At 42.8% G+C, this 24755-nt stretch overlaps 1 protein-coding gene across 9 annotated transcripts in view; it reads left to right on the forward strand.

The window, feature by feature from the left end:
- The window catches only part of MAP4K4 (mitogen-activated protein kinase kinase kinase kinase 4), a 164379-nt gene that overhangs the window by 70249 nt on the left and 69375 nt on the right, over window positions 1-24755 (forward strand). For all 9 annotated transcript variants that reach the window (XM_056485690.1, XM_056485705.1, XM_056485746.1 and 6 more), the window contains exon 3: window positions 8824-8880. In XM_056485690.1, coding sequence (XP_056341665.1) covers window positions 8824-8880 — 57 coding nt within the window. The remainder of the gene's footprint in view (window positions 1-8823; window positions 8881-24755) is intronic.

A 24755-nucleotide genomic window follows, 5' to 3' on the forward strand; every position in this document is an offset into this window, starting at 1 on the left:
AAGCTATCAGCTTCTCCCCATGTAGTGTGTTTGTTAGCATCTTGTGATGCAATTAGACTAAAGATGGGACTCTTGATGGGGGCAGCTGTATGGGGCAGTGTGTGTTGGGCTCCTCTGTGCAGCAGCAACCCCAAAAACATACTAAAAAGTGAAATAAAATGCAGCAAAGGCAGTTGCTCCCCCCTTTCCCTTCCCACTGTGTCTTTTGCATTTACAAGGGGTTTTGTGCCTTCCAAAACTATTGCCCCATCCATTTAGCATTCTTGTAATAAAAGCAAAGGTTGATTTTCATTTATTACCCCTCCTTGCTGCTCTCCAGGAGGCTGCTGGACATTTCAGTCTGGTGCCTCAGGCAGCCAGGACCTGAAGCAGGGTAGCTGGACACTTGCTGTGTGTGACTGTTGGATGCTGCCCAGGGAGGGACACTGACCTCTTTGCTGCCTGGTAGCTGTCACCCATTTCTCACCCTTTGACTGCAGATGGATTGCACCAAGGCTGGTAGGGTGTGTGTGGACTTATTTTTCCCTCTGTTGTAGTGTACAACCTCTGACAGTGCCCCCCACAAGAATGCAGGCTGCTTACAACAGCAGTGATGCATGGAGGGGCTGGGACTAGGGTTTGATTATTATTTTTTTCTTCCCCCAAAGAAAAGTACATATTTTGTGGCACTTCTCTGTACTCAGTGCCTAAATACTTAAATTTCTCAAGGACATCTCACCCCCTTTTTCTGGAGGGGTGTGCCCAGCACTGAGGTGGTTTCTTTGTAAGTTGGTGTCGAGTATGAGCAAAGTGAAACAGGTGCAGACTTGCCTGGGTATGCAGAGGGCCTTGGTCACAAGGTGTCACTTGCTCCTTTCAGTTGGAAAGCTCTGCTCATCCAGGATGATGATTAGATGTCAATATAAATTCATTTAAAAAGCAGTCAAACGAAGAGAAGCAGCCCCAGGCTTTTTTCATCCAGGCTTATTTTGATGTCACTGTGCAGAAGGGATGGAGAGACTCTGCCCTTTATCTGCCATCTCTCAGCTGCAGAAGCACCTGCATTGTTTTAAAGCCCCATGTGTACCCATGTGGGGACCCTGGTAGATCAGTTTGGGCCATACTTGGTCTGAGGTAGGGACTTTGTGTGGTGCCTGATGTCTCTGAAGTGACACTGGGTGGTTGTGATGCCTTGTGGCAGGCACAGGGCTTGCTCTGGTCACTTGTGGTGCTTCCCTTCAACCTAAGTGACACAGCCCCTTTGCAGGGACTTGCTATGGCCATGCCACCAAACTGAGCTTGCTGCTCCTTCAGGCAGTAGTCAAGACTGTGAAAAGTATTTTGTGGTGAAAGTGCTTGTCAAGGTGTAAGATGAGAAATTGGTACAGTCTGTCTCAACAGATTGTGTAATTTTGTTTCTACAAGTACATGTTCTATAATTTTGATCTAAATTCTTTTCTTGATATTCTCTATCTGGCTCATTTTTAATTATAGCTGCCAGAAAGAAATTGTTCTCTATAAAAGAGACTATTGCAGGGCATCCAGAGAGACGAACTGGTGTTAGGAGGGGTGTATTTAGTGACTGGTAAAGCCATTAAGGTAGGGTGAAGAACTGGTTTGAATGAGGGCCAATTGATTTTAGTTGATGTTTCCAAAGGAAGCCAAATGTGCTATAAGCCATTTGTGTCCACGTGGGAGGTATGCCTCTATTCTGATTGAATTAGTTTCTTTTGTTATAGTTTGGGATTTTTTTTTTTTTTTGGTGTGTCTTTCAGTAGTGTGCTAAGTCATCTAGGAAGGTTTAAAACCAGAAAAATAGTGCAAGGATTAATAAAGTCCTTTTCTTTTTGGACAGCTGAGCGTGCAGACTCTATTATAAGAGAAATTGAGTGGTGGTGGTTTCAATAAAGGTCACTAAATCTGGATATATCATGGTGGTGACTGGAAGAATGGGATGATGACTTCAGGGATGGCTCTTGAAGAGGGTCTCTGCCAGGCTGGGGTCTCCAGCCAGTTAGCTCAAATGTCCCTTTAAAAGAAGCATCTTCTCTGGTGCAGGAAGCTGTGGTGGTCACCTACAGAGCAGCAAAGCATGATCCAGCACCCAACTGATGACTGGGGTGTCCAGCAGAGGGGCAGCACTCAGCACAGTATATCCTTCAAAAATTTTTCTATGGCCTGGTGTGAAAACACATCACAGCCTCGCTGCCAGCGTTTCCAGCAGGGCCCTGTTTGTCAGACTTTCCTCTCGGTATTTGAGGAATGAAAAACAGGGAAATCTGGAGCTTTCACTTGGTAAGGGAATGTTTTGTGCCATTTGAGCCAGGAAATGTGTAGTCTTGAAGGGATCCCAGTTGGCTGAATGGACTGCAGCTGGCATGACTGAGTTAACAAAGGACCATCCATAGTCCTAAACTGCACGGCTGCACTCCTCTTACCCCCCCCTTCCCCTGCAACATCTCCATCTTTTGCTACCTTTTTGAATCTATTACCAGGTGAAGTATTTCAGTGGCTGTGAACTGAAACCAGCATGAACATCAGGCCTAAGGCAAATCTTTCAAAGCTCCTTGGGGAATTGGTGTTGTTTTCCAGGCGAATTGTCAAGAGAACTGGCTGCCTTTGCAGTTCTCTTTCTGTCTTCTCCCATCAGACTGAAACATCTCCTGCTGCTGGATGTGATGAGGTGGAGTGCTGGGATGATGCCTCCTAACTGAGCTCTGCAATTGACCTGTTGTTATCCTGGGAAAGTTAGATTGTGGCTTTCTGCCACACTTTTCCCACCATCCTTTCTTCCCCCTCCCCTTTCTTTTCTTCCTATTTAGGGAATGAGCTGTTTGGGAGAAGGAAATGCCTCTGATAATGTATATCCAGCATCTTTCACAGTGGGAAAGCTACCACAAAACTAGGAATCAAAGTGGAAAATCAGTGAATAGAACTCTCTTTTTTTTCTTCCTAGTGGGAAACATCTTTTCAGTCTGTCCCCAGAAGGACAAAACCAATAATAACTGTGTATCTTTCTGTGCATTATTTCACAGAATGCAGTACTATGCATGAGTAAATTGTCATTAGTATTTCTTCATCAATAGAAGCTAGTGAGCCTGTGGATATCAAAAGCAGGATAGAGAGTGTGTTATTTTCTGTTTTGCTTTTTGGGCATTTGATGTCAAGAGTTAGACAGAAGGAAAACACAAGAGCTCTGTCCTGTCTGTGACTTAAACAGTGACAGTCTTTAATAGCTCTGGTTGGTTTGGGTTTAGAAGTCATCTAACAGGATGACTTCTTCTCCTGTATTTCTGCACTGATTTTCCAGGTTTTTGTACTGAGGTTTTTTTGCTCATTTTTATTCTAGAAGAATTTATGCCAGATAATGTTTATCTTTTTGCTTACAAATTCATCTCCATTGCTGCAGCCTATGATTATTTACCTTACAGAATGCTGTATCAGTAGGAACAGCATAATTTTGGCTACAAATGCAGTTAGATACTTTTTGCTTAAGAACACTTTAAGTTTTTGATTTTGACTGGGGAGGTTGTTTTCACTTTGTGCCATTCTGTCTTTTTGCCTGTCAAAAATATGTTCTGTTTCCGCCACAAGCACTATTCCCATTGCTTTTAGCAGAGTAAACCTGGTCTTTTCAGGGAGTGGAAAGTAATGCCATGTGGAGTCCAAGTTTTCCCAATACAAAGTTGGTTGGTCTACAGCTTTCTATGCTGGTGAATGACAAAAACAGCTGATGGTAAACATGACTTGGAGTAATAAGTTATCATTTATTGCACTGGGGCATGCAACCTAATAACAGAGTATTTATTGCTTCATGGCCTGTTGCCTCAGGCTGGTAGGAGTTAAGAGTCAGCTGAATGAGAAGCAAAATGGAAAGTTAAGTTTGGCATGAGGGCATTGTCCAGCAATCCCTACTAAGAGATGGCACTTTGGTGAATTTTCACTTGATGACATGTCTGAATCTGGTGTGCTGCTTCTGTGTGCATTGTGGCAACTGAAATTGGATTAGTAGTTGTTTGTTTGGTGTTTTTTTTTGTTTTCTTCCAAATAAATTCCTCTTCTTTCTACAACTGCAAGCATAGATACTGGGAGCTGGGAGAGGTTTACCAAACACTTAATTGTACAGTGGACAGGATAATCCAAAATTGCAAGTCATGAATCACAAATGGTGCATTCGTTCCTTAATGTGTGATGTTGCCCCATGTGCTATTTCCATGCCATTTAGCTGGGCAGCAAGCTTCCAGGAACAGTCTCCCAGAGGCATGTTAATATGCAGGTCTGAAACTGTGTTAGTAGGAGAATTACATTACTGTGACATAAATATCTTGGATAATTGGGGGGGGGGGTGGTGGGGAAAAGAGGTAAATTAGCTGATAGAATTTCTTTTGCACTTAATTTGCATAGTTCTTTGATAATATTAAGGCACAGGAGAAAAAAAGCACCATGAAAAACAGCACATAACACCACTTGCCTTTGAACCTTTCTAAAGTAAAAATTTTACAGTAATAACGTGTGCAAAGGAAGAAAGAGGCAAGAAGTAGGTGTATTAACTGACTTGGAGAGTGTGGGAAGGCTTGAAATTTATAATGTTCTGCAGATCTTGGCAGTCTACCACGGATTCCCCTTGTCCCCTCTGCTTTTCAACATGCATAAAGCCCACTGAGATGAGAAATAAACACCATATTGCTATCAGACATGACTAGGAATGTGCTGAAGTAGTGGATTCAGTTTAAGATCCAGTTAAATGCTGCAGTATTGCTGTGTTGATGAGAAGAACTATAGCTCTGTGTAAATGAACTTGCAGTCATCTGCATGAGAAGAAACAGGACAAGATTTGAGGTTGGCAGTCTCAATTCCATTGAATTGCTCATCCCAACAGGCCATTTAAAAATGCAGTGGTACAAGTAGCACTCTTAAAAATATTCTTATGCTGCCTCCTTGGGAAGATAAACCAAATCCTTTAATATGAATAGAGCCATGAAATGAGGGTGAGGAAAGTGGGGAGAATGTGTAAGAAACAAGAAGTAGGTCAGAAATTTTGGTGAATAAAATCTTAATGTGGTCTGATGAAGGGAATGTGTTGGTGGGCTCATTTCCATGGGGACATGCTGACAGTGCTGATGTTTTCTTGTGGTGTTCCCATGCTGAAACCTAGTAAGAGGCAAACTCTCACTCCCAGGATGATGTAGCCTTTCCTACCTGTTGCTGCCACTGTTTGAAGAAACCTCTGCAGCTTCCTCAGTCCATTGGCTCTGGAGATCAGTCACCTTATGCTTAGCAAGATGCTGCCAGGTTGCTGTTGTCTTCATTGCATGTTTCATATCCACACAGCATTCTGGCTATGGGGCAGTATCTTGTGATCCTCATATATGATATTTGGTGTCTAGCTATATTTTAAGAAACTGCTGTTTTCAGTTAGCATTTTGCAATAAGCAGAGCTTTTCAGATATCCAGATGGTAATTGCCAACTATTTGCCTGGAGAAACAAGGCTGCAAGAAGCTCTGCCTTGCCATGGGGATGGGGGATCCCTGGATGCCCTGAGGGGACATGTGTCCATACTGCACTAAAACAGAGGCCTCATTCTGCATGACAAATGTTATCCCAGTGGAGTGGTGTTGTGTGAGATATGGTGTCTGGATGGAGCCTTGATGGTTACTGAATTTGAAGTGCCCTGTGAGCAGAATTTGAATAAATTTTAATCCCAGGAGATTGAGTTCACAGGGTTTCTCCCATCTATGATTTCTGCAGTTCTTTCTTCACATTCAACCACTTTGCAATTTTATTATTACTCTTTTTAACACAGACAAATTTTTCCAAAGCAAAAGCTGGCCATGCAAATCTGATGATTGGTTTCCAAAATGGGAATGCTTAGCCATTTCATGTTTCAAGCAAAATTATACCAGCATGCTAATAGTTTGACAGGTCTGCTCTTGAGCAGAGCTGTTAAGCAGATAAACAAACAAATACCCTGCTCATGCTTATATCCTGTGCTTGCGATGTTTGTTTTTTCCCGCCCTCTGAAAATATTTTTAATGAAAAGAGTGTGGCTTCTTTTTCCTTCTCTCATATAAATTACTGTCATGCAGTCCATCCCTCCTCCTCCCCATATGTTGTAGATTTTTAGAATATGAGTGCTCCATACATTATGGAAAGGGTATTTGGAGTAATTTTAAACAATATTCTGAAGTGACCAGGATTTAAATTTGGTCTGGGATCCTGAGCAGACCACGCTTCCCACACTCTGCAGTTCCCTTGCCTTCAGTCCCTTAGGAGGGTTATGTAGAAGCTTTTTCCCTCCCAGAAGCAGCAAAGTGAAACATGAGCAGTGTCTGTGTTCTGCTGTAGCTGGCCCCAGTTTTCATGGGGACACTCGTGGAGGCACCAGCAGATCCCATAAAGCTGCAGGGGAAGGATGGTAGGGCTGGTGCACATTAGTCATCCCGAGTGGGCCAGTCTCACAGGGAAGAACGCTGACTTCAGAAAAGCTGTGAAGTCGAGCACTGGGAAATTTTACATGTCTCTGGAAATAGCAAGCCCACTAGCAGTTAGTAGATTTAAAATGACAAATAAAGCAAAAATCCCATGAAAATGACATCCTGTCCTGCTAGTTCACTCTTCTACATGCCACATTTTCTGCTTCGGTATATTCTGCCACCATTTGAGCACCTCCACTTAGCTGCAGAGTGAAGGAGGATCTGTATTTCACTGTTTTTTTAAAAAAAAGTTTCTATCCTCAGACCTCCTTAGTGTTGTGAGGACTTTTTCCTCAGAGATGTCTTTGTTTCTCTGTTATCTTTAGCATATTCTTTTTGTACCTAAAACTGTACTTCCCATGTCCTTGAGCTTTCAAATTTTTTCAACAAAGCTGTGGAAAATGGAGCAGAGCTGAGAGCAGGCATTTTTCCCCCTTAGTGTAAGCCCTTTTCTCCTCCTTCCTTGTGGGATGCTAAGTCTTGAGGAGAAGACCACAGGCCTTTGTCATTAGGCAGAGATCCAGGGTGGGAAATTGGAGTTGGAAATCTCCTGGGCTTGCTGAAAGACTTTGGTTCAAGAAGTAGTAAGGTCAAGGTGAGGTCGGTGTTGGCTACTGCACACATGTTACGACCCCTAACTTTGTTTCAAAATCAAAACCAGCTTGAGACCAAGCTGTAAAAAGAAATGCCTGCGGTAAAGCGAGTTTACAGAGCAAGCAAAAGCCTGAGCACAGTAATGTATTTATAGAAAGCACGTGGATTGGTTAGTAAGGGGGAGAGTGAAGCACAAGAAGAGTTGTGGAAGAAAGCTGAGGCAGTGAATTCTGCAGCATTTAATCCTTTTGAATGCACCAGCAATGCCTGGCCATTACCTCCATGGAGGGCAGCATAAGGTGTGAAAGGGTCAGGATTTCTCTAAAGAGACTAGCAGTTTGGGGTGCTTCAGTTCTGGGGTGCCACTCTCAAAAGACCCTGTAAAGAGATTAACATGTTAGTCCAGGCAAAAAATAGACTGTTCATGTCCATCATACAGATTTCTGCCTAGGAAGCTCAGAAATTGGCAAGGAGAGAAAAAAAAAAGGAATTTTGACTTCAGTTAAATGTTCCATTGTGTTCTTATCATCATTTGTGATAAAAGTGAAGGAATTTAATAGGCATACCTGTTGCTAAAGAGCTTGACTGGTGCAGATAAGAACCTTTGGAGATGGTGCCTGGGAAGGTGGTTGGGAGACTGGGCTGTTTGACTGGCTTAGGATAGACTGCTGGGTGTTACACTGCTGAGTGTTCAGTGGAGAGCTGGAAAATACCAATATTAGGACCATTTCTAAGTGCCTGTTTAGAAAAAGTACACAACAGCTAATTGATGTCTCTACCTCATGTAAACATACACTGGAGAGAAAAAGGCTTTTGTTAGAAGTCAGCTGAGGTGAGTTACAGCCCACCAGGGCTGGAGGGGCCTGCCATGCCCCTTGCCTCCCAGCCTGTCATTGCATCCTGCTGGCTCTGGCTCTGTTTCCACTGCAGAACAAACCAGTTTAATTTCCTGGACTGCAGTCTCCTGCCCCGCCCCGCAGTTTGCTTTTTCTGTGTTAACTTTCTGCCATTTTAGTGATCTCAATCAGCTTATCATATGATACAATGAGTGCCAGAAGGAGCTCGGTGCTCCTGGGAGAAATATGTGACAGGAGGCTGGAAGGAGGCAGAGGAAGGAAGGGTAGGAGCTCCCTGCTGCAGGAGCTGGGATCTATTAACTCAGCTCCAGCTGTACTGAGAAACTGTACCCTTACTGTGGTGTAGCTGAAGGGAGATGATGTTCTTGTTCTTTTGTGAGACAGGCAAAGAGAGCTCTTGCAGGTCTGGTGCATCCCTTGCAGAAGCCTCACATTTTTTACTTGGGAAGACCAAACCAGTGAGAAATGTCCTAAGCCCTAAGAATGAACTAAACATGCTTGCTAGGTAAAGCATGTAATATATCACCGAGCTACTAGACATTGGTTCATACAAATAAAATATGCAACACGTGGAGTTTATTCTGACATGTTAATAAACTATCATTACTGACAACAAGCTTTGCTAAAGTGAACAGAAGGGAAGCTGTGAATATAACCTGTTTGTACTTGATAATCATTATTTTGATGTGGAGAAAAAGAAATTGATGCTAAAATTTGAAGAGGAACACTTTAAATTTGTTATTGTTGTTGTTGTTTTAGCCATCTAGAGTATTTGTAATATTTCCTAGAAGTATCAGAAGAGTCCAGCATAGCTGGGGAAAACCCAGTGACTGGAACTCATGTTCAAGTGTTTGCTCTGTGTAAGCTGAAGGAATGGGTGAGATGCTGGTGCTGACTGTTCTCTCTCTCTCTTACTCAGGGTCGCCATGTCAAAACAGGTCAGCTGGCAGCCATCAAAGTCATGGACGTTACTGAGGTGAGTAGAGGAACCTTCTGCTTTATTAGCAACATGTAAAATTTAATAATGAAATGGTATAAGGGTTACCACATATTTCTGTTGAAAGGCATGGTCCTTGCATGTGAATGTTTGCTCTCTGCTTGCAGGACCTTAACAAATTACATTATCCTGTCTGAGGGCATATGGGTGCGTGTAGCACTCTCTTTTCAGAAATTTCTTAGAACAGGGAGAAAAAGTTCAGACTGCTTGCTTCTCACTTTTTTTTTTCTCTAAAATGTGTCATCTTGCTTTTACCAAAAAAGAAGGTGAGGTGTACATCTGCTTGATGTAGAGGACAGTGTTCTCCCTGGTACATCTGCAGCCTACACAGGATATATGTTTATTCAAAGAAATGAGTCCAGTATAGTTCCAAGAAGCCTAAAAGCAGAAGCATCTGCAGGAATGATGAGCAGACTGCAAACAGAATTCAGCAATGTAAAGTAGTTGTACTAAGTGACCCATTGGGATTTACTGTGGAGCTTCAGATGGGAAAGAGGGGGAAATTAACCCAGTCAAAGAAATAAAAAATATATGCTTATATTTTAATTCTTGGGTGACTTGCAGTTTATCTTCAAGAAGCAATCAGTTTAAGTTAAGTGTTCAAAACAGATGAACTGAAGCATGGGCTTCTTCCTGTTACTCCATTTGTGTTACATAGAGTTCCATTCACAAATTAACAGCTTCAAATTTAAAACTGAATGAGATCCTCCCATGTGATATCTACATAGCTTGACTGATACCACTCTTCTGTAGAGATGTTGTGCCTTTTCAAACTGTCATATTCTTCTGAGCTCCTCAGCTTTACACAGGGGGAATAATTACATTAATGCATGTACATTGTACAGAGCAGGGAGTCTTTGTTCAAGATGGTTATAGCAAGCAAAAACTCTGCAAGGATATTGCTGCAGAATGTTTTATAGCTTAGTGTGTGTATAGATGCAACAAGTAAAAATGACCCTGGACACAAGGTCCTAGAGTGGTGGGGTGTGATGGGTAAACAGGCAGGAGAGGAGGAAAACAAGAGGCAGGGTTAGGTCAACTGATAGGACTTCAGTCTTATCTCTGAATCTCCAGTGATCGATGGGCAGCGTGACTGCTGCGCTCTAGCTTCAGCTGTTGTGTCTGCCAACAGCAAGATATTCCTTTTTTGTCAGACGGCTTGATAAAGATCAATTTTCAGCTGAAGTTTTTCAAAGGCTGCCTTCATGAGGAGGCAATGCTTTTTTTGATGCATTAACAAGCAGAGAAACCAGAGAAGAATGAAGGTACATTGACACACAGTGAATGTTCTTTGCACAGCAAATGTTTTCCTTTGTGCAGCAGTTTTACACAGGGCAGCTTGCTGGACTGTGCATGACAGTGGTTTCTTCCATAATACTAAGATTGGCTCTGCTGCACACTCCCTCTGTTTTTAATAGCACGTATTAATCACAAACAGTTGTAAAAGAGAGGTTGGACAGAAAAAGGAAAAGAGTTGAAAAATGCTGTTTATAGTATGGCTAAGCTCATATTGCAGAAGATAGCTTAAGTTTGAAACTTACTGTAATTTTTGTCTGGTTTTGAAAAGTGAGTTGTATATTGCCACTGTCTTTTATCTCATAAGTGCAGTGCTTTTTTAGGGGATGAAGGGTAGTCAGAGAGAGGAGTTTGGAGATATTAGCCCCATGCAGCTTAAAAGCATTGTCATTCATTGGAGCTCATGTGTTTTTGCTTCAAAGTAAAGAACTCACAGACACTAAAAATGTGTAAATTCTTCCAAGTTGTTCTAAGCCAGCTCCACTTTTTAACAGCCGGCATGGGTTGTTGCATGTACCATTTTCTCAGTGGCAGATGTGGCTGTAGGATGGTCTTGTCCAGCCTTGCTTGCTGGTTCCTTCCCCATTTCCCAACACTTGTGCCAGCACAGCTGCCTTGGGGCCAGATGTTGACCTGGATCAGTGAACGGGTTCTGGTTCCAGTTTTAAAATATCCTTACTCCTCTCCTTCCCCTGGTTATTTATAACCTGGATTGGTTTATTGATTGAGTTCAGCACATGATGTTCCAAACTGTTGTGAGGTTGCTATGAGGAAGGTGGCATGAGACTGGGAAAGAGCCACTGCTGGCTATCAGGGAGAAAGGGCAGTAGCTCAAATTGGTATTTCTGCTGGAGATGGCCATATCCTCAAGCCATAGCTTCCATTCCTCAAGGGTTTGTTTCATGAACACCTCCTTTGCTGGCAAACATTGCAGGTCCATCCTGGTTCTAGCTTGCCACAACAGTGGGAGGAGAGAACAAGGGGACAGAGAGGGCAGTGGCTGCCACCCATAGCACTGTTCCAAAAGAAAAGCTTTCTTTTTGAAATGAGAGAACCACAGCCACAAATTCACCTTGTCAGATTGCTTTAAGAGCTACAGTTAGATGAACTGCTAATGGTAACGCCCGTGGAGAAAAAGGCTTGAGTGGAAACTTTCACAAAACTGAAATTGTGATTTTCTGATGAGTGGTTGCTTGAAGCTGTTGGTGATTTGTGCCTATGTGCGTATTTTATTGGCAGTGTTTTGCCTTTCTGCTTAAATATGAGTGGTGCCATGGGGGATATCTGATTATTCTGACTAACCTGAACTGAGAACAGACACAAGACTTCCTTTCTTCTGGGATACCTCTGATCCAGTGCTTGCTTTGCCAAATGTTTAACAAATTAGAAAACTTAATGTATTGGCATGCTCTGTGGGCACACATTGCTCAGGATCAGCAAAGTTAGGTCTGTTCTGGGCTGTAAAGCTTTGATCACGCAAACAGGAGGGATGTCAAAGTCAGAGTGAAGGCTTTCCTTAAAAAGTTTTGGTTGGCATGAAGAAAATGAGGTAGTATAACCTCTGGCTAGAGGCATTGGAAGAAATATTAGAACTCTGTAGAGCACACTGCAGTGTGGAAATGCTCTTCATCCTTCTCATCTTTTCTTGTGGTTTTCTCTTTAGATTTTAATTTTGAAAAGAATGGTGGCAAGGATGAGAAAAGAGGAGGTGGGCTGAAGCCTATCAGCTTGATCTTTGAATAAATTATGACTAGTTAGTTCTGCCTGAAACGTTGGGGGATGTTGATGTGCATAAAGCTTCCCTGCTTCTTCTACTTTCCTCCTTTCTAAATAAATAAGGAAAATACTTAGAAGACTGGATCTTTATTGATCTTTAGATCTACAGCATTAAAGCAAGCACTAATGGAACTGTAAGACCTAAAGATCTATAGATTTTACTACAGAATGGTGCACAGATAGGTCTTCTTTTTACTTTTGAAGGGCGAAGCTGCTGTGCATGTAGGCTGAAAAAATTCACTGGAGCATAGAACAAATAAAACCAAAAAACCCACCAGTTTTCATCAATGGAAAGCTATTCTTATTCCTTGTTGGAATGAGCCCAATGACCATAAAAGGGGAACAGTGCAAACTATCAGCATAATGCACACTTTAAAAATTGTTTTACAAAATCTACACATGTAGGATGAATTTCATGCTGTATGCTTGTTGTGAGGGAGGCATTATATGTAGTCTGTCATTAATCTTTCTTGTAAGGCTTCTGTTCCTTTTGTGACATTGGTCTGGAGAAGGTGGTGTTCAGTCTGTGTTGATCCCTTCCACTCACTGACCATACTGTTTAGGTTTCCATGACTGTAAGATTGCTATGACTCCTAAGATTTAGCAGTCCCTGTTTAGTTAGAAGAATCTATTTTCTTGTGAAGCAAACAGCATTTAAAACCTTAGCAAAGCTTACTTGGCAAACCTGCCTGTATCCAAGCTGCTAACTTGCATTCCACCCTGAAGCTTGACTCTGCTTTAACTGCTTTGGAGCCTTTCCTTGCAGCTGCACGGTTGTTTCCAGTGTCGCTCCTGTGTTCCGCTTCCAGCCATGCTTTTCTCTTTGAAAAGTTTAGTAACTGATTTTGAGGGAAAAACACAATTGCTTCTTTTCTGTTTGTTATAACCCCTGACGCTGCTGCTTCTTCCTCCTACCTCTTCCCACACACACTCTTGGCATCCCTTGGGAAAGTTTTCTGCATGCCTTTTTTAATAGCAGCATTTCTCAGCTCTTGTGCCCAGTGTTTCATGACTTGTCCAATCTAGTCTGTGTAAAATTATGCTAAGTAAACAACTGGATCCTGTATCCTGCTGATTTATGAAAGAGGTTGGATTGCTTTTAGTGCTTGCCTGTCTTGCCCTTTCTGTGTGTCCTCTGCAGAAAAATTAACAACCTCAGACCAAGGCCTCCAGGCCTGCAGAGAAACATGGCTTATCTCCCATACCTAGACAGGAAAGGTTCCCCAAGTTACTCATTGCCATCTTCCTTACTCTGCTGACTGCTTATTTCTGTTAAATAGCAAAGTCACTTTGATTGTTGTGAGTCTGTGTCTTGGCCTACATAGTGGTATAAACTGCAATCGTGTGGATAATTTGTCCATTTTCCATAGGACATCTCAAAGCACTCTGCAGAAAAACTGCAGATAAATAAAAATGTGTGTCCCCACATAAACTAGCAGACAAAGTGAGGGAAAAATGAGCTAATAAGCCAAACCAAAAGTTTGTCCTATTATGTATGTTCTTGTTTTCTCCATGAAAACTCAAAGAAAATCCATGGATTTTGATCTTTTTGAAGGGGAAAAAAAAAAAGTTGATGGCTCACTCTGGAAGATGGAGAAATACAGATCCTTGTGGCCCTGTGCAACAGAACTGGGTCAAGCCAGCCTGGAGAAGCTGAATAGAGGCCATTCTTTTATTGTAGAGATATGAATGCAGTGCTTTACCTGGCTTTATCTGGCTTAGTGCAGCTGCCTGATAAAGTACTTATGTACCAGTCCATGGCTGTACTTACTGTGAAGTTAGCCAAAGCTAACCTAAAGCCACTAGAATTACCAGAAGCCTTGGCCCTTCCAGTGTTTCATAGGAGTCACTTCTTAATGTGGATTGGGGAAAGTGGATCTTAGGGACCTAAAAATCCAGATTGTTCCATGGAGAGTACTGGCACTCTGCTTGCTTGTCCCTGAAATGAGAGATTGCTTGCTACTAGTCTGTGCAACATTTTGCAGTCTTTGGTTAAACAGTTACCTGGCAAAATAAAGAATCATTCTGTGGAAAAGAAGTAAATAGGAAAGCTATTTACAATCTTGACAGCCCTGCTGTCCAGTTCTCCTGAAGCTGATTAACCTCTGATCTGTTCTAGGGATTAGGTTAAAAAAAAACCCACCACCACCACCAACAAAAACAAAACAAACAAAACCCCATCAAAAAACAACCAAAAAAAACCCAAAAAGCAAAAGCAAAACCAACAACAACAACAACCAAAAAAAAAAAAAAAAAAAACCAAAAACTGCTGGGAACTATATATTTCAGAGGAAAACAGAGCTGGACAGAGTGGTCCCTTGAGCTGTAACATCTGGTTTTGGAGGAGGTCAGAAAGAGCTGTAATAGTATTGCAGCCAGTAGGGTAGCCTTTTTTGAACTGCAGATCATTTGTATAATTGACTGTTTCCTTCTTTGAGATCCCTCACCTACCTCTGTTGCATGCCCTTGCCTAGCAGTTTGGCACAGTTCTTTCTCCTGCTTTACCATGGACCTGATGCCAGAGGGTTCAGCCCTGGGTGCTGGCTGATGTCTGTGTGGGACTGGGCTCTGCTGCAGCTTCATGCTGCCTTTTTTCTGCAAGACTCATGTTTGGATCAGGCAGAGGTAGTTCTGTCCATCTTCAGGGCAAGAGCAGTGCAAAGAGCCTTGCAGGGGTGCCAGACATGTCACAACATCCCTGCCCTTGGGTGGCCAGGAAATTTTTTGGATTGCTAGTTCATAGTTCTAACAGAGCAGAATGACATTTAACTCTAAAGAGCCTTTTGTCCTTACAAGGAGCAGTGACTTTATCTCTCAGCAAGGCAGATACATCTAACACCTGGTTTAAGTCAGAGCTGCATTTTCTGGACACAATCCAAGAAATTTCCTGGAGCAGTGCTGGCACCAGTTTGGATAAAGGACAAACTTCCACTCTCTTCATCTGGTTGCTCAGGTGGTTAGCAAGATAGTCAGGCTGAAGAAGCTTATTTGGAAAGGGGAGGATGTCTGGTTTGGTGCAGTTGCAAGGAGACTGAAAAGGGAGTTTTACAGGCGATTTGAGATCAGGGCAAAAAGCTGTGGCTGTTAGCAAGCAGCTTGGGAGATTATACTGCTGGAGAGAGCTGATGTTGAGCACTAAGGCTCTGCATTACTGTGTCCCTGTGAAGAGCAGCTTTGCACTGATAGTGTAGTGTGTGTTTGAGGGAAAAATTGGCAAAGGGGAGAGAAGAAGGCTGAAAGAAGCAGATACTTTCCTTTTGCATGAAGATTCTCAAGGGCACCATTGCAGCATGTCAACAGCAATAGAGCTTTAGCTGTAAAGGCTTCATGGTGCTCATTTAGTAGGATTCCTGTTGCATGGCTTTTTCAGTTGAGGCTGGCAATGGCTTCATACTCAAAGTTGATTGTGGAACACTGTGAGTAAAGTGTAAATAAAGCAGTGTTGCCTCTGCCTTCTCCTCATCTGTATGCTTATGTCTGATGTGCAAAGCTCTTGTCCTGTTCTACCAGTGCTCTGTAAATTGAAATGTAATTTAGATGACACAACCTGAAGTTATGGCCGCATAAGGGGACCTTGCTGTAGTTTGGAGTGTAAAAGAGTCTCCTTTGTTTTAGGGAGACAGCTTTAAAATTTTGCCTACTGGCTTTAAGAGAACCACATAACACTCTTATATAGCATAGCAGACAATGCTCAGGATATACTCCTCAGCTGTGGCACCAAGATCTGTTATTGCTCATCAGTATGTGAGAGCACGTGTTTAATATTGGAGCATAATAGAAACGGCTGCAGCTGATTTCTATAGGCAGAAGGGCACAATTGCATATTAAGAAGATTTCTCTGCAAGTCTTGAGCTCCTTGTGCAAGTCTGGACTTGTTTGAAAATTTCCTTTGGTCTTATGGTACAGCTGCAGTGGCATACTGAGAAAGAAAAAGTCACCTAGGTGAACTTATTGACATCTGTTACCATCCTTGGGCACTGTCACCTGTCCAGGTGGACAGTACTCATGCATTTAGACTCTAATACTGTGCCTGTTTTTCTTCAGTCATTAGGCTTGATACCTGGAATCATCTGAAGTCCATTGACAAAGGGGTCATCACTAATAGATACGTGATTTCATATGTATACCAATGACTGCTGTGTCCTCTGTGGAGGACTGTGTCCTGGACCCTAATGCTAACAGTAGTGAAGGCTCAATGTGGGTAGCATGCAGATGCTTTCACAGTTGAGATATTTTTCCTACAGGTCATACCTGCTCTAACATGAATTTGAGCAATAATAACCTGTGCAAAGTCTAGGGATGGAGCATTTCTTCTGAGCTGAGAGGAGCTTTTGTGGAGGTGGCCTCAGTGCCAGTGATTTGCTGCTGCCTTCCCCAGTGCTGAGCTCTGATTTTCTCAGCTGTTTAAGGAGGTTCGAGTTCTGATGGGAAACAAATGTTTTGTGTGCAGATAATAGCAGAAAGTATGGGGCTGCATTTTATATCATTTCTATCAGACAGAGCACAGCTCAATTTACCCCCAGTGAGTCAGACATACTGTCTACTCAAGGATAACAAGGCAGTCCTGTCAATACAGTGTTAGAGCATGTGTGCTCTTGCCAGTTTGGGCAGAGTGAAACCAATAAGGATTGTGACACAGCATTGTGCTTTCATTTTAGCAGGTTTCTAGGCTGAACTTGGGTCTGCTGAGTATTCTTCCTGTCTGCATAGGCAATCAAAAGATCCCAGGTCCAATATAAGCTTCTGTCTTTCAGAGATACTTTAAAATCTGGCTTGGGCATTAGGATCAAAGTCAGGGGAATTAACTCTCTGTTTATATTAACGGGGATATATCTGCTTGAAATGTAATCTCTCTTGACTGTGTTTAATTGTATTTTCATAAACTGCACCTGCCTGTGGGCTCCTCCTGTTTTTGCTGCAGCATTCCATATTTTTATCTTGACTTCCTAAGGAAATGAGGCTTCTTGGTGATAGTGAGTGTGTCCTGCCTTCTTTTCCACCAAATACCATTTGGATCTGCTGGTCAACTTCAGCCAAGTTTAATGAGGAAGAGAAATTCCGGAGATACAAAGTCCTGACAAGTTATATGAAAACTGGCAGGCTGCATGGAGAAGGGAGGGGTTGAAATTTATAGCCTCTGCTTTGAAAATGGTAGGCAGACCTTAGCCACCTTCCATTATCAGTCAGCTGGCCACTGTTTTGCAGTAAAACATGAGGAGAAAGTATATCACTTCATTTTTATTTAAGGAAGAAGTTCTGTGCAGTGTAGCACATGCAAGCTACTTTCAAGCATTTTAAAATTTGCTCTGGTTCTTTCTTTAGTTTATGGGTCCACAAATCTAGTACTGTGCATTTGAGATTATCCCCTGTGATCTGTCTTCTCTCTGCTACTTTCTTAATGTGCCTGTGTATATATAAAGATAAAATAGCAATGTTATTCTCCAGCATTTAATGAGACAAAAATGTTTTTTCTAAGTCCCTTGACAGTGCTTCTTTTGCAAGGCACAGTTTGAATGATTGTGTATACAGTTGTTGGCAAAAATAGTCTTAAAGCCCAGCTCCTGAATCTAGAGATTATGGTAGCAAGTGCTAATGCTCAAGGACCTGGGAATTCATTGTACTCTAAGCTGGTTTGTAACCACAATAAACACTGCCCTTGTGCCTAAAGCATTCTGCTTCCCCTGTGCCCAATCTCTTAAATATGCAGTGGAAAGTGTTAAAGGAGCCTTGAAGATGCTGTGCAAACTAGTTCAGTTGATCAGTGTGGAAGATTCTGTTTGCCTTCAGAGCCTGTAAGTGTCTCAAATCCTTTCCAACGAGGCTTCTGTGTACATACCTCTAGACAGAAAGTAACCTCTTTGTCAGAAAACAATAGATAAAGTGCAGAGAGCACTTTAGATTGAAGTGCAAAGGCGTTGTCATTAAATTGCAAAGATTGGTGCTTCCTAATAAGCACTTGGTTTAGTGTTGCTCTCTCTTACTAAGACCCTGCTTCAAGTATGATTAGAGCAATGGGAGTCTGGCCACAGAGGCACATTATTTTCGTTGTGATGTTTGTCTGTTGATTTCTTTAATTTCAGGCTTTATTTCTTGAACACTTAATCAGTGTTTTATTCTGAAAGATGAATCTGTGAGAAATGAACAAGCTAACAGCTGAAGTACTACTGTTCCTGTGTGGGCAGCAAGCACCTGGGTGTTGTGTTTTGCCTTATATACACAGGTAAAATGGTAGTTTCTTTACCTAGTGCATCACTGGTGCAGAGGATGGAGGTGGGAGCTCCAATAGCCTGCTCTCTTTTGTACCTCATTCTCTAAGATGATGGGTGCCTTTACAGGTGTCCCTCTCTCTGCCTAGTGGAGGGGTCAGTTCCAGAAGTAAGCTCAGCTTTTGTGTGTTGGTTGATGTATGAGGTGTTGCTGCAGTGTTTCTCTTCAGCAGCAATACTTTCCACTGTACCACCTTCTTCCTGAGCTGATGTGTTTGATTCAAGATGTGGTAAGAACTAAGTGGAAATCCTAGTGTAAATGCAGTAGCCCACAGACCTTTGGATAACTATTAGTGTCATGGCTAAGCACCATGGCTCTGCCTGCAAGAGTAAGAAAGGGGAGCATCCATGATCCCTGAAAATAATTTTCTCATGTGGAATATTTTAGCGAATGGAAATGTAATTGGGCAGAGACCAGAGGCAGCAGGGAGAGAGAACAATCCTGGTGGCTGCTTGGCTCCCCCTGTGCTAACCTGTCCTGGCAGGGCTGCAGGCAGACAGGCAGCCCTGAGTCACTGCTGTGGAAACACTGATGCAAAGGCAGCATTATTATGGAAGGTTTTATTTGTCTCCTGCATATTTTACCTCAGCTCCCTTTTCACTAGCATTTATTGTAGTTCCCTTTCTTTGAGTGGGACAAAATAATTTTTTGTAAATGAGTTTGTCTTTCTCCTTCTCTTACTACACTTCTTTGCAGCAATTTTTAAAATGTGAAGCCTTGCATAGATAATAAAATGATAGAGTCACATGGATTTATAGATCAGAGGGGGCTGCATGGTCAAACAAGTCTGCACTCGAATTTGAGTCCCTGAAGGAGATGTCTGTTCCTATGTCAGAATTGCTGCTGCTCCCCAATTCTGATGAAAGAGTTTGGAAAATGTACCTAGCCTAGTCTTGATTTGCAGCACAAATTGTAAGAGTTTGCACTGATGAAGTAAAAGTGGATGGATCAGCATGTAAATGCAAACTCCTTCTCTGTGCCTACAAATGTAAACAAACTGTGTGTATGTGCAGGAAAATATTTCTTTCACTGGCAGGAAAAAAAGGAGGAATAGTTACACTTTCTATTTGTAAATGTTCAGATGGCATCCTGTTGTGTTAGCAACATAGGTGTCTCTGACATAGGTGTCTCTGATCTCCCCATTTCTAGTAACTTCTCCCTAGAGATAAGGTTTTACAATACAACAAAGACAATTGGGTGTCTGGATGCTATTGTAGGGATAGCCTTGCCTCTCCTCCCTTCCCTTCTGAGTTCCCCTTACACCAGCATCTATCATGTCCCATCCTGTGCTCCACTGGCAAGGAAAGATATGTATTTTAAAAAATATATAGATTAGCTTTCTACTGTTTTTGCCCTTGGTAAAGCTGCCTAGGGGGTGGGTGAGAGGGGACAGGCAGGATGGGAGTGGAAGTGGCAGCATCTCCACAGGGCTGCAGTTGTGGGGCTGCATGAGGAATCCAGAGCTGTCCCTTTGCAGTGCAAATCCCAGAGCAAAGCCAGCTGCAGAGCCTTTCCAACATCTTGACTGCATCTTTCTCAGCCACCTGCAGTGACCGCTGAGGGACTGTTTGTAGTGCCCTGAACCTGCAGATTTAGGAGTGAAGAATGGAGTGTAGAGGTCTTCTGCAGGCATTCCCCTACCCTCTAATTCTTTCCACTGTGCAACAGGCTATTTTTAGCCTGCTTGCTTGCCTTAGAAATTACTTCACTTTCTGCTTTGGATGATTTCCATAACATTCAATGTGATTCTGAATTCCAGTGTTCAGGGTAATAGCAGAGCAAACTATCGCTGTGTGGCAAGCTCAATTCCAACAGTGGAGCCAGAAAACCTGTGCTGAGGGTGTGGGATGTGTGATGCCAGCTGCCTCTGACCTGGTGACCTGTGGGAGGCTGGCTTAGCTGAACTACATTGTGGATCATGCCCCATGTTTGCAGGCAGAGAGCCTCATTAACCCTGAGTTTAACCGTGCTTTGGTTAGTGAATGGCAAAAGAAAACAACCCTTTAGTGGACTAATCCAGGTAGCCAAAGTAGATCTACCTCTGAAAGACATCTGTTTGCTTTAAGTGAAGTCCAGAGTCAAAAGCCCAGCCTGCCCTTGCTGTGTGTGCTTGGATGGTACCATTGCTAATTCACTGAATGTCACTCATTCTTCCTTCACACAGTAGTTAGATATGATTTAAATTGGCAGTTTCTTTGTCAATAAAGTGCTCTTAAGCTATATAAAGCATTAGAGCAGACCTTGAGATGAGAAACCATGCTCATCTTAATGCATATGATGCATCTAATCATTTGCCACTTTGCCATATAAAAAATATCAGAGAATCAAAGAATCACCAAGGTTAGGAAAGACCTACGAGATCATCCAGTCCAACTGCTCACCTGGCACTATCACTGTAACCCCTAAACCACTAACCCACATCACCCAGCACCAGATCCACACACCTATTAGACACCACCAGTGATGATGACTCCATCACCTGCTTGGGCAAACAATTCCAATGTCTGACATCACAAACAGTGAATTAAAAAAAAAAAAAAAATCTAATCTGAATCTCCCCTGTCTGTTTAAGACCATTTCCTCTGGTCATCTCACTGAAGGCACAGCAGAAGAGATCAGCCCACATCTCACTAAAACCTCCTTTCAGGCAGTTGTAGGAATGATGAGGTTCCCCCTGAGCCTCCTTATCCCACTCCCTCAGCTGTATCTCATAGGACATGTTTTCTAGACCCTTCACAAGCCTTTCTGCCATTCTCTGGACACACTTCAGCACCTCAATATCCTTTCTATTTATTTAATATAGCTAGTTCTGTAATAAATGAATTTCATACAGCTGCTTGATAAAGCAGAAGAATGCAGTTCAGTGAGTTTGGGCAGGGTGTTGCAGTTTCATAGGAAAGGACTGCATACTTAGCATCCCTGAGGCAGTGCTGGATCCAGAGGGTGATGAAGACTGGCAGTTAATAGGAAATTTTCTTAGATAAAAAGGAAGGTGTTTCTTCTACTGGTTTTCTCTGCAGCTTGATAATGCATGGGATGAATATACTTATGGGAACTCATATACTCAGGAGCTGTATATTCAGTGGAGAACAGAGGTTGAGCCTATTGCTGTGGGTCAGTATAGATCAACAAGTTGGAATTCAGTGTTTCAGATTGGGGGAAAAAGACATTTTGGATCAAGGCTATATTCTTACAAATTTTCCACTTTTTTTTATGGGTCTTGATTAAGAACCACTCCGGATAGATTGGTTCCTGTTTGGATTAGAAGTCTAATCCATGATTGTTTACAAAAGTGCCCATATTTATCAGCCTTTGGAGGACAAATGGCTACTTAGAGCATGGATAAACAGTCACAAACACTGCTTAGCATGGTTCCATGAGCTCCTTGAAAAGTAGCCATCCTCACTTGGTGTGGCAGATGAGCAGTGATAACTTGTGCAAGTGTTTTTCTGCATTTTTCCTCCTGATTGCACCCAAAAAAAATGAATGTGTGACTGCTCTGCTTTTGGCCATCACTAGAGGGCTTCAGAGAGATAAACCTGCTTGCCTCCCATGATGTCAGGAGCCAAAAGTTTCTTCTGAAACCTGATACACAGGGTTGTAAAAGAGACATTCAAGTTATGCTAGTAGGAGCTTATTGGTGTTCAGCAGTTTTTTTGCAACTTTCCATAATTCTTTTTTGCTTTTTAAGCTTCTCTTTTAATTATCTTTACAAGATGAATGGTAAAACAGGTGTGATATGAGTAGGGCTGGTGGGCACCTGACACCACTTAGAGTTTTGCAGAACACTGCACTTCCCCAAAGGGAAGCAATTGCAACATGGAGATTGTTGGTGTGCATGGGCATGTGCCCACTCTCCAGGCCAGCACTGTGGAGAGGTGGCCAAAACTGGATGTACACTCCATGGTTCCTCAGGAAGAGTGTCTGCTCACGAACCAGAGGGAATAAGGGATGTATTGTATGAGAGACAACCTTTAGCTGGGTGTCTTGCTTTGAAGAGGCTTACCAGCAAGTTGGAGAGCTGCCCTCAGCCAAGCTCACTTTCAGTCAGGAAGTTTTATAGGCCATGAAAACCAGCAATGTCCTTTCTCTTCCATCGTGCCCTGCCTTTATATGCAGCAGCACACATGCACTGCCCTCATCCTTCGTGCTTTGGATCAGTGGCTCAGCGTTAGCCCAGGAAGACTTGTGAGTGCCTCCAACTTCTCTGTGCTGTGGGAACACTGCAGCACATAATGGCTGCGATTCAAAGACAAATGCTAGCTCTTTGCTACTGATCACTTTGGCAGAAAGCCCCAGATGCTCAGAGACTACAGATGGAGCTGTTTTGGGGAGAGTTTTTTTGTTAAGGGGGAAAAAAAAAAGCACCCACAGCCTTAGGATTTTCTATTATTATTAAATATCATCAGGGGTGGTAGTACTAATATTACACTTTTCCATCTTTTTAATAGCCTCCCTATTTCTCCTTTTCTTATTCTGTACCCTCTGAACCTCCCTTTTCAATTCATGTCAGCTAGAGCACAGCTAAAAGATTTTTGTAGTGGTGCATCATTTTTTAGTAAACCAGTGAAGGCAAGCTTAACCAATTTAACCATCAATTTCAGTGTGAGACTTTTCTTTTTGAGTGGGCTTCGGGATATCTACATGTGCCTTTTGGAGGGACTAGGCTGCAGGAAGCTGCAGGAGGGGAGCCTTCAGCTGTGACGGGCTTTGTCCAGATACCTTAGTCTGGCAGAAGCTGACCTCTGCAACACATGATCTTTCACTTAGCTGCCTCTCTCCAGCTATTGGAGAGGTCTGATTTGCTGTGTGTGGGATTTCTGCTGTTTCCATGCTGCTTGGCAATGTTTCCAAATCACCCAGCGGATCCTTGCCTTGGTCCTGGAGCTGGAGCTGGAGCTGGCAGGGTTGCTGCAGCTGTCCCTTTGTGCATTACTTCATTGTCACACAGCTCTGCTCTGAGCAAATCCGGTGCCTTGAACCTCATCCTCCTGAATTTGCTCTCCAAACAATCTAGGTTTCGTCTTTTGGATGTAAATGCCTTCCCTGTCTCCTCCACACATTTTGGCTGGGCTAATTGCTCTTAGTTTGATTTCAAATCAAGTGTGATTAAGGGAAGATTTCTTCAGACTGCCACCTAATCATGTTACCAGACTAGCATAGCAAAGAGTTGTAATATCTGTTGGGGTGAATACCCTGAGCACAAAATTACAGGCCCTTTCCTGCTCATGAGTCATCTTCCCCTGAGACTCTGTAGTGATAGCATTACTTTTATTTTAACAGAAAAAATCTCTGAGAAGGCGACCAGTTATTTATCTGAGCAAGAAAGGCCATGTTTCTTGTTTTTTTTGTTTTTTTTTTTTTTTTTTTTTTTAACTCTGAACTTTTATCTATATCCTTAAGGAAGGCACTGCTTTGAGTGTAATTCCCATGCAGATGCTGGCTGGGGCCATGCTTGGCACAGGAAATGTGGTGCAGACTGGGGAAACCAAACCAATACTTTTTCTGAGGGAGATCAGATTATATTATATATTGGGGGATTTCAGTAAAACATGTTATGCCTGCATTTATTCTACAGTCAGGTTGCTGAGTTTCACTTTTTAACAGGGGGTTGTGCCTGTCTGAACTGCCTGCTTGAGAAAAGAGCCTCCAGAGCAGCTCACAGCAGGCTTGTAACACACACCCAGACACACACATGCACACCCTTTCTGTGTTACCTTCCTGTCTGAACATGTGCCCAGTGAGTAGAAGAACCAAAGTGAGCCCCTGACCACAAGCCTGAGGAAGCAGTGTTACCCATTGCTGCCCAGGGAGGCTTGCAGCAGTCTGGATGGGGTGGTGGATGTTCTACCACCTCTTCCCAGACTATTGCAGGGCTTTTTCTTTCTGGATGAGGTGGCCTGGCCTCTCTGGTTTCTCTTACTGGCTTTGTGGTTGATGTAGGACCTGCCACAGGAGAGTTTTGGACTGAGTAAACTTAATTTTCTTCTCGTCAGCATCCGAGTGCTGGTGCCTGACTCCCTTGTTCTGTTAGGACTGCCTGCTGTGCATGCACACCTGCAGTTTTGAGCAGATGTCTGACCATTCAGTATTTTGGTTCCTGCAGGTCCCCTCTGCTAGTTGTGGTGCAGTTGTGACAGGCAAGGCACAGCTGGAAGGTTAGGGTCTGGCAGGAGCCCCTGCTTTTCAGCATGGGAGCAGCAGGGCAAAGGGCCCCTGCTCTCAACGTTTCAGCTCAAGAGGGAGAGACTTGTGCTGGGATCTGAGCTGTTTGTTTTTAAACTGGAGAGTGAGATGCCATAGCAGCTCTGATTTTTGAAGTGAAATACCTTTTAATAAATGCTTGCCTGTTCACAGCCCAGCAGCAAAAACAAACATGTACTGTAGCATTAGGACTGTTTTATATTTTTTCCAGTCCTGTTTTCTTGGCTGTTAATCAAGGTCTCTTTGTCACCTTCCCAGCTAAGGGTAAATGCAGCTGGGTTGTAATATTTGCAAGCATTTGTTGATTTTAT

Source organism: Oenanthe melanoleuca, chromosome 1 (assembly GCF_029582105.1).
Source record: "Oenanthe melanoleuca isolate GR-GAL-2019-014 chromosome 1, OMel1.0, whole genome shotgun sequence".
In the NCBI taxonomy this organism is placed as follows: Eukaryota; Metazoa; Chordata; class Aves; order Passeriformes; family Muscicapidae; genus Oenanthe; species Oenanthe melanoleuca.